The sequence below is a fragment of the Armigeres subalbatus genome, unplaced genomic scaffold (assembly GCF_024139115.2).
Source record: "Armigeres subalbatus isolate Guangzhou_Male unplaced genomic scaffold, GZ_Asu_2 Contig2056, whole genome shotgun sequence".
Classification (NCBI taxonomy): Eukaryota; Metazoa; Arthropoda; class Insecta; order Diptera; family Culicidae; genus Armigeres; species Armigeres subalbatus.
Genome location: NW_026942898.1, coordinates 19676 through 31472, shown reverse-complemented (window position 1 = coordinate 31472; position 11797 = coordinate 19676). Strand labels below are relative to the sequence as shown.

Genomic DNA, 11797 nt, shown 5'->3' with positions numbered 1-11797 from the left:
TGGATAAATGTAACGTTTGTCAGCCCCAGTCTGGTCTCGGACCTGGATTGGAGGGTAGACGAGGGCTACACCCATAGTGATCACCTAGCAATTCGCTTCAAGATCAACTATGGTGTGCAGCGTCCGAGGGCGGGTGATCCCTGTCAGGTCCGTGGGTGGAAGACCAATCACTTCGACAGCGAAGTTTTTACCGCGGCCCTGGGACTGGAGGCCAACACCGACAGTCTAAGCGGGGATGCACTGGTAGCTGTCCTATCGCGTGCGATGCTACTATGCCGAGGAAAGCCCTGCCAAGAAATGGCAGACGCCCGGTATACTGGTGGAGTGCCGAAATTGCAGCCCTACGATCAGCCTGCCTCAAGGCTAAGAGCAGCAAGAGAGCGTGCTTCGACAACCTGTGCGAGGGTGCCAATGCGAATCCGTGGGGTGACGCCTATAGGATCGTGATGGCCAAGACCAAAGGGGGCTCTTCACCCCCCAAACGGTTACCGGACCGGTTGGCGAGGATTATCGAAGTACTCTTCCCGTCCCGAGCCACAAGTCCCTGGCCTCCTCCTGCGCTGCAAGGCGCTGGGAGTGTGTCCGAAATGGTGGCTCCGGTGATGAACGAAGAGTTACTCGCAGTGGCTAACACCCTTGCGATGAACAAAGCTCCAGGCCCGATGGAGGTCCAAACAGTGCAATAAAGGCAGCGATAATAGCGAACCCGAACATGTTCAGGCTAGCTATGCAGAGATGCCTGTATGAGTGTTGTTTCCCTGAGAGATGGAAAAGCAGAAGTTGGTACTGCTGCCGAAGGCCGGGAAGCCTCCGGGTGATCCATCGGCGTACAGACCAATTTGCCTGATTGGCACGACGGGTAACCTGCTCGAGAGGATCATCCTCAACAGGCTCACCCCGTACGCAGAGGGTACGGATGGCCTGTCGAGTAACCAGTTTGGTTTTCGGAAGGGTAAGTCCACGGTGGATTCTATCAATTCAGTCCTCAAGACTGCAGAGGTAGCGATCCAACGGAAAAGCCGAGGAATTCGATACTGTGCGTTGGTGACACTGGGCGTGAAGAACGCATTCAACAGCGCAAGCTGGGATGCCATCGCGCTCTCGTTACACCGGCTTAGCCTGCCGGTGGGACTGTACCGGATCTTGGAAAGCTACTTCCAGAACCGTGTGCTGCTATACGAGACCGATGCCGGTCAGAAAAGTGTTCCTATTACCGCAGAAGTCCCGCAAGGGTCAATCCTGGGCCCGGTACTATGGAACCTGATGTACGACGTTCCCTCCTGGTGTGAGGATCGTCGGCTTTGCTGACGATGTAACCCTAGAGGTCTACGGGGAGTCAATCCCCGAAGTAGAACTAACCGCAGAACACGCGATCAGCACTGTGGCGAACTGGATGAGTGCGAGAGGCCTTGAGCTCGCTCAACATAAGACGGAGGTGGTTATCGTCAGCAACCGTAAGTCGGCACAACATGCAGTTGTTCACGTGGGAGACGTCGCGATCACTTCAAAGCAGAGTCTGAAGATTCTTAGGGTCATCATAGACGACAAGCTTACCTTCGGTAGCCATGTCGAATATGCGTGCAAGAAGGCTTCGACTGCTGTGGCGGCATTATCGAGGATGATGTCCAACAGCTCCAAGGTGTGCGCCAGTAGACGTAGGCTACTGGCAGGCGTTGCCGCATCTATTCTTAGGAACGGCGACCCGTCCTGGGCAAAAGCTGAGGGTAACCAGTTACCTGCAAAAACTGGAGAACACCTACCGCTTGATGTGTCTCAGGGTGATATCGGCCTACCGCACGGTATCGCACGACGCATCCTGCGTGATGGCGAGTATGATGCCAGTCGGGCTGGTCATCCGGGAAGACGAGGAGTGTTTTGAGCTACGTGGCACCAGAGGAGCCCGCGAGCGTACCAGGGTGACTTCGGTTGCCAGATGGCAGCGCGAGTGGGATAACTCCTCGAAAGGTAGGTGGACCCACCGGCTGATTCCTAACATATCAAGCTGAGTGGGGAGACCCCTTGGGGAGGTTCACTTCCATCTGACACAATTCCTGTCAGGCCATGGCTGTTTCCGACAGTACTACCACAGGTTTGGGCACGCGGAGGTCCCCGTCTGCCCTGACTGCCCAGGTGTTGACGAAACTGCAGAGCACATACTGTTCGTATGTCCTCGTTTCGACGTCGAAAGAAGAGCAATGCTAGACGTTTGCGGCCGGGACACAACTCCGGGTAACCTTATCCAGAGGATGTGTCAAGCGGTGGAGAAGTGGAACGCAGTCTCGACTGCAACCACTCAGATTGCCTGCAGCTTGCAGAGAATCTGGCGCGCCGAGCAGCAATCGACAAGCAGTACTAACTTGTGATTGGTTAGTTAGAGCGAAAAGTGCCGAACGCGGAGAAGTGTGTGAATGGTCTGCCCATGCAGAGGTATGGCAACCGCAGTGGGTGGCAACCGAGATCGTCACCTCGAAGCATGGCAGAAGTGTGAATGAATAGGTGCCCATGTAAGGACTGCACACGCCGCGCTGGGAGTAGCGCAAGAATGTTGGTTCCTATGACTACTGATACCCCGCGGCGTGGCAGAGGAGTGTGGGTGAGCATCCAAGTCAGTCTCACATGGTACGAAATGAATGAGTTGAGTGAGTTGAGCTAGTCTCATATGGTATGAGCGAGGTGAGTCAGACTCACATGGTATGTCAGAAGTGGGAACTTAAGTGAAATGTCCCACAAGAGATGCCAGAGTGAGTGTTAGGTCGAATGACTAGAGTACACAGCAAAAACAGTTGTTGAATATTACATTCGAAACAGATGCACATAGACTATTCCGTCAGAGCTGTGATATTACACTGTTTTGATGTACACGACAATTCGTGAGTAACAGCGCAGGTGTATTTTTTTCCATGATGTACAAAATTCAGCGACGTAATTAAAGCGATGTAAAATAATTTGATGTAAGGCAGTACGATGTACTCGGTTGTATTATGTATTGTATGCATGCCAAACGAATATGATAAATTGAGTTTTCTTCGTTTCATTAATTTATAAAGAGAAGACCTTAAATTCGATTGTTGAAGTTGTATTATTTTATTTTTCCTAATTAAAATTCACACTGCATTTTAAAACGGCGATGAGTAGCAGCCAGTCTGGAATCGCTGCCAGACCCTGCAAACAGGTTTGTTAATTGATTCATGATCACTCAAATTACTTCTGCAGTGACAATAGATATTTTAGTTACTTGGGCTTATTCTACGAGTGGAGTGACGTGAGATTGCTCGAATGACGTGAGAAGAGTCGTATAGCCCCATTTGAATAACATGGTCACTTCACGTGAGAATTGCTAAAATCGACTCACCTCACGTCACTCGACTCGTAGAATAAGCTCAAATAGATAAAGATTGTCGCTTCGGTTCCCTTTGTTCTGCTGTCCGGAACATGTTGGGTACCAAGCTGTCAAATCGTATGGATTTTCCTTCTTTGACATTTAGCTCCCCTATCCTCGCCAGCAAAAGATGTTCCGGACAGCGACAATCTTTATCTGGTAACTAAAATATCTTTTGCAGTGATAGTTACCTGTGAGGGACGTCAAGCATGGAGATTATGGAAAGCATAAGTTGCACATTGTCCTGGTGGATCCATCACGACTTCTTGAAGATAGTGTCTACAGTATGTCTGCTCGAACACGCCGTTCAGATCCGGGGCAGCATGGAGACAGTTAAATTGCCGTGTTGTCAAAAGTGTAGCCCATAACTCTTAAATTGAGTTTATCCAGGATCTGAAAAAAATGATATATGTATACAACAGATACAACATCCGGAAATTCGAAGATTATCCGGAAATCCGTTTTCGTGCATTAGCTGCCAGAGCTGGTCCCGATCGATTGTATCATACCTGCCCGCATACTTGGAGATTCGGATCCGAAAGTCGCATGTCCTGCGCGCGTGCTCCATTACCATATTACCACTGTTGTCTGCCACATCGCCATTCAGGTGCTCTTCGTAGTGCTGCCGCCACCTTTGGACCACCTCACGCTGGTTTGGAAGAAGGGTCCCGGTTATATCCTTATACATGTATCGGGCTGCGGCACGTGGCCCTTACGTGAACGGTTTAACTTCTCATAGAACTTTCGTGCGTTATTAGCGCGGTACAGTTGCTCCATCTCAGTCACAGTCTCGATCTTCCTGCTGGTCCACGTAGTCTTGGGCAAGGCTACCGTCTTGTAGCCGCCCAATGTTTAGCAGCGACGGACGACTCCGACGTGTGTTGTACACCGTCGAGAGTTTTGAGCGCAAACATACTGTAACGAGGTAGTGGTCGGATTCAATATTCGCACTGCGATAAGTGCAGACGTTCGTGATGTCGGAGAAGATTAGAACGATGCCGTATAATAGAACTTGGTCGATTTGGTTTTACGTTTCTCGATTAGTAATCTCCATGTGGCCTTGTGGATATTCCGAAAATGCTTCGGACCACCATTCCGCGGGAGTCTGCGAAGTTTATGCTTCGTTGGCCGTTGACGTTCCTACCTGAGCGTTCATGTCACCGATGACGATTTTAAGGTCCCGCAGTGGGTATCCATCGTATGTATGCTCCAGATGTGCATCTCCCTTCGTGTTGGCAGTGCACGTTGATGATGCTATAGTTGAAGAAACGGCCTATTATCCTCAGCTTGCAAATCCTTGCGTTGATTGGCTGCCACCCAATCACGCGTTGGCGCATCTTGCCCAGCACTATGAAGCCGGTTCTCAGCTCGTTGGTGGTGTCACAGCTTTGGTAGAAGGTAGTCGCTCGATGCCCGCTTTTCCACACTTTCTGTCCTGTGCAGCAGATTTCCTGCAGCGCTACGACGTCGAAGTTGGGGAGATGTAATTCATCGTAGCCTAGCGACTTGCAGTTCCATGCTCCAAACTTCCAATCGTGATCCTTTATTCGTCGCCTAGATCGTTGCCGATTGCATCGAGTCGTATTATTATCTTCTATGTCGTTCGTAATGGTTGTTTTTGAAGGCGGCTTATTGGGCCTGCGCAAACCTATTGTCTCGTCGGAGGGCCGTCGTGTCAGGTTTGTTTAGCGTGATAGTGTCTACAGAAGCAGTATGTCTGCTCGAACACGCCGTTCAGATCCGGGGCAGCATGGAGACAGTTAAAATGCCGTGTCGTCAAAGGTGTAGCCCACAATTCTTAAATTGAGTTTATCCAGGATCTGAAAAAATGATAAATGTATAGGGTAAAGTGCCCAATAGTGGACCCCCAACCAATAGTGGACCCTCCAGCCGTTTTTGCATTATTACAGCACAATGTAAACATTTTGCTATGAAATTCCATCGGGAGAACCTACCTTACACTCCTATGATTTGACTACATACATTGAAAATGCTATAGAAAGTAAAATTAGTTGATCTATTACAATTCTATAAAAAATAAACACAAGAGTGTCCATTATAGGAATATTCCATAATAGGGAGTCCATAATAGGGAAGAAGAACGTCCCGAAACGGAACATAAAAATCAAACGAAATGTCGACTATAGGAAAGCAATTTCCTATAGGGCGAATTCAGTCAGACTTTAAAATGTTAATTTCAACGAATAACGGCGAGTATTTGAGTGTTTTATGTATGTATCGTGGAGGAAGAGAGGAGATGCAGAGCTTGATATTAGATATCACGCTAATTTTTTTTTTTTAATTTCCACTCCTTATGCCAAGAAGAGCAAAATTTCGCTACTAGGGGGTCCACTATTGGGCATTTTACCCTACAACATATACAACATAGGGCCAATCTTCATACGGTGTATTTGTTTTGACCTTCAGAGAACTGAAGGAACTCCAAATAGGACTCTCCCAAAACTAATACTCTTGGGCCTTTGGGGATCCAAATCGATCCTTCAGGGGTTCCAAATCAAATCCTCAAGAGAATAAAAATCAAGTTTTTCAAGATTTCAAAATCAAATCCTGCAGGGATTCGAAACCAAGTCCTGTAACAATTCCAAACCAAATACTTAAATAAAAAAATACACCTAGAGAAATTTCTATACTGAAATATTCTATAGAGGAAATTCTATAAATTCTAATTATATTCTAAATTCTAATTATATTCTAAATTCTAATTATATTCTAAATCTAGTCGTCCTAGTATTCCAAAGGCAGTCATCTCGTGATACCACATAAAATCCTTAGATTCCAAAGAGATTTCTCCAGGACTTCCAAATCAAATTCTCTGTATAGTAATTCCAAATGGAATACTCGGAGGATTAAAAATAAATTTTCCACAAATATCAAATAATATCCTTCAGAGATTTCAAATAAAATCCTCTATAGGAACGATTCTTCTCGTTATCACAAAAGTATTCCAGCTGGAACTCAGAAGAATTCTTTGAAGAATCGAAGACGGATTCCCTTCGGCATCGAAGAAAGATGCAATTGAAATCCAAATCCCTGAAGGATTCCCGACGGAGTCGATATGAATCCTCCAACAATTCCGAATTTCTGAAATAAACCCACTGAAAGCCTAGAAGAAATCCCTGAAGGATTTCCGTCGGAATCGCTGAAGGATTCCCGTCAAATTCGCTGAAGGATTACAATCAGAACCACTGAAGGATTCCTGTCGAAATCCCTCAAAGATTACCGTTGAAATTCCTAAAGGACTGAACTGAAATTCCAGGAATTTCGATGGAAATCCTCCAGGGATGTCGACAGCAATCTTTCAGCGATTCCGATTGTAATTGTCCAGCAAATCTGACGGTAATCCTTCTGAGATTCCAATATTCTTCATAAGATTCCGAAGAGAGTCTTCGGAAAATCCGACAATAAACCAAGGTGAATCCTACGGGGAATCCGGCAATAATCCCTCAGGAATCCCGAGCTGAATCCCTCGGTGATTTCGACAGAAATCCTTCGATGACTACGATAATACTTCTTCAGGAACTCTGGCATAAATCCCTCGGGGATTCCGACATAATTCCGTCCAGGATTTCAACGTGAATCTTTTGGGGATTCCGACGGGAATGCAACTTGCCTTCTGACAGGAGAAAACCTTTAGGTATTCCGACGAAATTCCGTCAGGGATTTCGACGCATGTCCGTCAGAGATTTCGACGATAATCCGTCCGAGATTTCGATAGGAAATCCATAGGCTTAATCAGCTCTCATTTTAAGTAATTTTTTGTATGGTGGGAGCGTAAAAGTGAACTTTAAAGTTTCGTTAAGGATGCTTGGAACTTGATGTGAACCATAGTGAACCAATTAGTTCGGTTAAGAGTAAATTTAAGTAAAATCTGAACTTCTGGTTGCTTGGGTGACAGAGGTGCAACAGAGTATGTAGGGTGTGTTTGAGGGTGCGATAGAGCGAGCACTAGAGTTACATGGGACGGGTGCCTGTGTGAGCGAGAATGAGCGAGTACGTTTAGTACTGCCATCCCCCAGAAGTAGTACTGGGAGGTAGTTCTGGGGGAAACGATGGCGGAGCCCAAGGGAGTTTAGTCGGTATTACCGGTACGGTCGAGTCCGACACTCCAGTACACTTCCGTGTGGTAGTTTGGCAACTACAATGCATACGTGTGCTGGGTTAGTGTGTAAATGCATTCTCCCTTATAAAAAAAAAGAAAGAAACACCGATAAGCCGCCCTTACCGAGCGTGGAAAGCTGGATATATTCCTCTATCTATAATGTAGACTAAATAAATAAATAAATTGAAATGAATGGAAACCAGCTTTTTTAGTACTTTTCACTCAAAGTCGACTCCTTGACAAAAAGTAAAATTCACTCAACCAAAGGTTTTTCAAAATAACTCAAAATTGAGCTCTTGCTGAAAAACTCAATTTTGAGTGGTTGCACTTTGCTGTCAAGTTAATTGAAAAAGACTTAATTTTGGATTATTTTGCGTGTTCGTGTAGGTTGTTTTTTAAACATAAAATCTGTCATTTCAAATAAACGTGTAATTCGTGTTTCACTTCCTTGATGTGTTTTGACAGCTGTTTATTATTGTTTACAATTCGAGAAAGTGATCTGCTCGCGGCGTCCAACATTTTCTTGCGTTTTCCTTGAAAGTTAAATATTTTACACTTTAAAATAAGTTAAATAAGCGCTTAACAATGACTACGCCTAATTTCGAATTCCTTCTCAATCTATTCACGGTAAGCATCACAGTCTGATTGGTGTATCTCAAATGCTAATCCCGCATGAATTTCCCACCCAAAGGACACCCTAAACAAGGCGTACAAAGTGAACGAAATCGACCAGCTCAAAGCGGAATACGACGGACAGAAGGGTTGCAGCGATAACGATAAGAAAGCGGCCCTGCATCAAGCGTTCCGAAATCTGCTGCTAACGAAGACGGATGACATTCCGGCGATCGAAGGTTTCATCAACTTTGCGGTTGGAGCATGTCGCTTGGAAATGACTTCGGCGACGATTCCGGTTGTTCTGTTGGGCGACATTTTCGATGCTGTAACGCTGGACAAATGCGAACAAATTTTCACCTATGTGGAGAACAACGTGGCCACGTGGAAGGAGGAGCTGTTCTTTACCGCTTGTAAGCACAATTTGCTGCGTATGTGCAACGATCTGTTGCGGCGGTTGTCTCGTTCGCAGAATACGGTTTTCTGCGGAAGGATTCTACTGTTTTTGGCCAAATTCTTCCCATTTAGCGAGAGGTCTGGGCTGAACATCATTTCGGAGTTTAATCTGGAAAATGTGACGGAGTACGGTGTGGATGGAAGTGAGATGGGCGACCAATTGGATGGATTGGAGGAAAATGGTTCGGGAAGCCAGTTGAAGATTGATTATAACTTATATTGCAAGTTTTGGGCTCTGCAAGACTTCTTCCGGAATCCGAATCAGTGCTATAACAAGGTGCAGTGGAAGATGTTTGCAGCGGTAAGTAAAAGTTTTCTGGTTTCTATTTTTAAATACCCTACAATGTGTTTGTTTCGCTTTAGCATGCCGGAAGTGTTCTGTCCGCTTTCAGCAGTTTCAAATTGGAAGAACATCGTTCGTCTTCCAATAGTAATGCATCCGGCAGCAAGTCAAGCCCCACACCAATGGATATTCCACCAGAAGAGCAGATCCGTGATTCTGGCCACTTTTTCGCTAAATTTCTTACTAATCCAAAGCTGCTTTCGCTGCAGCTGTCGGATTCAAACTTTCGTCGATCAGTGCTAGTACAATTGCTGATTCTGTTCCAGTATCTTAATTCTACCGTCAAGTTCAAAGCCGACAATCATTTGCTCACGCAAGTCCAAATCGACTGGCTGCGGGACACGGAGATAACTGTTTACAAGCTAATCGAGGAATCGCCACCAAATGGGAAGAAGTTTGCTGATTCAGTGCGCCACATGTTGGCTCGCGAAGAACTATGGAACAGCTGGAAAAACGAAGGCTGCAAAGAATTTAAACGCCCAGAAGCGGCTTCCGCTTCGGGGGCTGCTGTCACAGCAAATGCCTCCGTCGAAGATCCTTCTCCGCCGGTTCGGCTACCCCAGAAGCGCCATCGCAAGCCTCTCGGCGACCTGATACGAGATTCTACCAAACAGGGTAAATTTTTCATGGGCAATCCCGAGCTAACCCGTCTGTGGAACACATGTCCGGATAATTTGCAGGCCTGTAAAGGGGAAGATCGCAACTTTCTACCTTCGTTGGAAGCCTATCTGGATGGTTCCAAGGCAAAACAGGATCCCTCATTCGAATGGAGAGCCCTGAGATTGCTTGCTCGACAGTCACCGCATTTTTTCACACTATTCAACAGCCCTTCGTACAAGGTGGCTGACTATCTGGAAAGTGTCAGGAAGAAGATTCAGAAGGACAAAGTGGACGTTAAGCAGCAGGTGGTACAGGATGACATTCCGTCACAGAACGATAACGACCAGAATGAAGCAGAAGGTGAGGCATTCGTCGGCGAAGAAGAAACAGATCAGGTAAGCTGTTATACTATTGTTAATCCACTTCCAGTGGTTTTCAATTCTAAACTTATTCTCCAGATGGACTCGGAGCTGCTCAAAACGGAACAGCTCACTCCGGAGGACAAGAACACCCATAAAACCATCACCGTGACAAAGGCGCAGATGGTTGAGCTAGCGCCTAGCATTGGGAAGGATTGGAAAAAGCTTGCCACCAAACTCGGATACAATAGCGATGAAATTCAGTACTTTGAGTCGGAGAATGCAACCGTCGGGGATCAGTGTCGGCACTTGTTGCAAGTGTGGTTCGAAGACGACATGGATGCCAGCTTAGATCAACTGGCTTATATTCTGGAGGGACTGGAAATGCTGACCGCAGCCGAAGCAGTCAAACAGATGATTGCCTCGCTCAGTGATGACAAGGTCGAAGAAGTTTCTGATGAGTAGGGTAAGTTCGAGATTTTCAAGTAGAATTAGAAAATATAAATCAAAGCCAATTTATTGTGGATATGCAACCCGAGGATAGCTTCATTTTCGTGGTGTATCACAGCCCTAACGTGAGTAAAGCTGTTTCATATGAGGGGAAAAGCCATTCATTTATTTAGTTAACATCTAAACAGATAACACTGAATCAACAATTTGACGCCACAATGCACGGTTCGAGGCCGCATCTCTCCATCCTCGGATACGCCCCACGCTCGCCAAGTTGTTCTGCACCTGGTCTGCCTATCTCGCTCGCTGCGCTCCACGCCGTCTCGTACCTGCCGGATCGGAAGCGTACACCATCTTTGCAGGGTTGCTGTCCGGCATTCTTGCAACATGTCCTGCCCATCGTACCCTTCCGGCTTTAGCTATCTTCTGGATACTGGGTTCGCCGTAGAGTTGGGCGAGCTCATGGTTCATTCTTCGCCGCCATACACCGTCTTCTTGCACACCGCCAAAGATGGTCCTAAGCACCCGTCTCTCGAATACCTGAGTGCTTGCAAGTCCTCCTCGAGCATTGTCCATGTTTCATGTCCGTAGAGGACAACCGGTCTTATAAGCGTCTTGTACATGACACATTTGGTGCGGTGGCGAATCTTTTTCGACCGCAGTTTCTTCTGTAGCCCGTAGTAGGCCCGACTTCCACAGATGATGCGCCTTCGTATTTCACGACTAACGTTGTTGTCAGCCGTTAGCAAGGATCCGAGGTAGACGAATTCCTCGACCACCTCGAAGGTATCCCCGTCTATCGTAACACTGCTTCCCAGGCGAGCCCTGTCGCGCTCGGTTCCGCCCACAAGCATGTACTTTGTCTTTGACGCATTCACCACCAGGCCAACTTTTGTTGCTTCACGTTTCAGGCGGGTGTACAGTTCTGCCACCTTTGCAAATGTTCGGCCGACAATGTCCATGTCATCCGCGAAGCAAATAAATTGACTGTATCTGTTGAAAATCGTACCCCGGCTGTTACACCCAGCTCTCCGCATGACACCTTCTAGCGCAATGTTGAACAACAGGCACGAAAGTCCATCACCTTGTCTTAGTCCCCGGCGCGATTCGAACGAACTGGAGTGTTCGCCCGAAATCTTCACACAGTTTTGCACACCATCCACCGTTGCTTTGATCAGTCTGGTAAGCTTCCCAGGGAAGCTGTTCTCGTCCATAATTTTCATAGCTCTACGCGGTCTATACTGTCGTATGCCGCCTTGAAATCAACGAACAGATGGTGCGTTGGGACCTGGTATTCACGGCATTTTTGAAGGATTTGCCGTACCGTAAGGATCTGGTCCATTGTCGAGCGGCCGTCGACGAAGCCGTCTTGATAACTTCCCACGAACTTATTCACTAATGGTGGTAGACGTCGGAAGATGATCTGGGATATCACTTTGTAGGCGGCATTAAGGATGGTGATCGCCATTGGCGTAACT

The 11797-nt window shown here is 46.8% G+C and overlaps 1 protein-coding gene and 1 long non-coding RNA gene across 2 annotated transcripts; one reads left to right on the top strand and one right to left on the bottom strand.

Annotated features, from left to right (window-relative positions):
* Positions 1-2775: 2775 nt before the first annotated feature.
* On the bottom strand, positions 2776-4133 carry LOC134203686 (uncharacterized). The gene is made up of 3 exons (XR_009977673.1): positions 3889-4133; positions 3571-3772; positions 2776-3162 (listed from the first exon to the last, which is right to left on the bottom strand). It is a non-coding gene; the product is annotated as an uncharacterized LOC134203686 (long non-coding RNA).
* Positions 4134-7979: 3846 nt separating this feature from the next.
* On the top strand, positions 7980-10402 carry LOC134203687 (THO complex subunit 1-like). Its single transcript, XM_062678553.1, has 4 exons — positions 7980-8126; positions 8191-8868; positions 8931-9905; positions 9969-10402. Exons 1-4 carry the CDS (start codon positions 8085-8087, stop codon positions 10332-10334), a joined length of 2061 nt encoding a protein of 686 aa, XP_062534537.1. The 5' UTR covers positions 7980-8084; the 3' UTR covers positions 10335-10402.
* The last annotated feature ends 1395 nt before the right edge of the window (positions 10403-11797 follow it).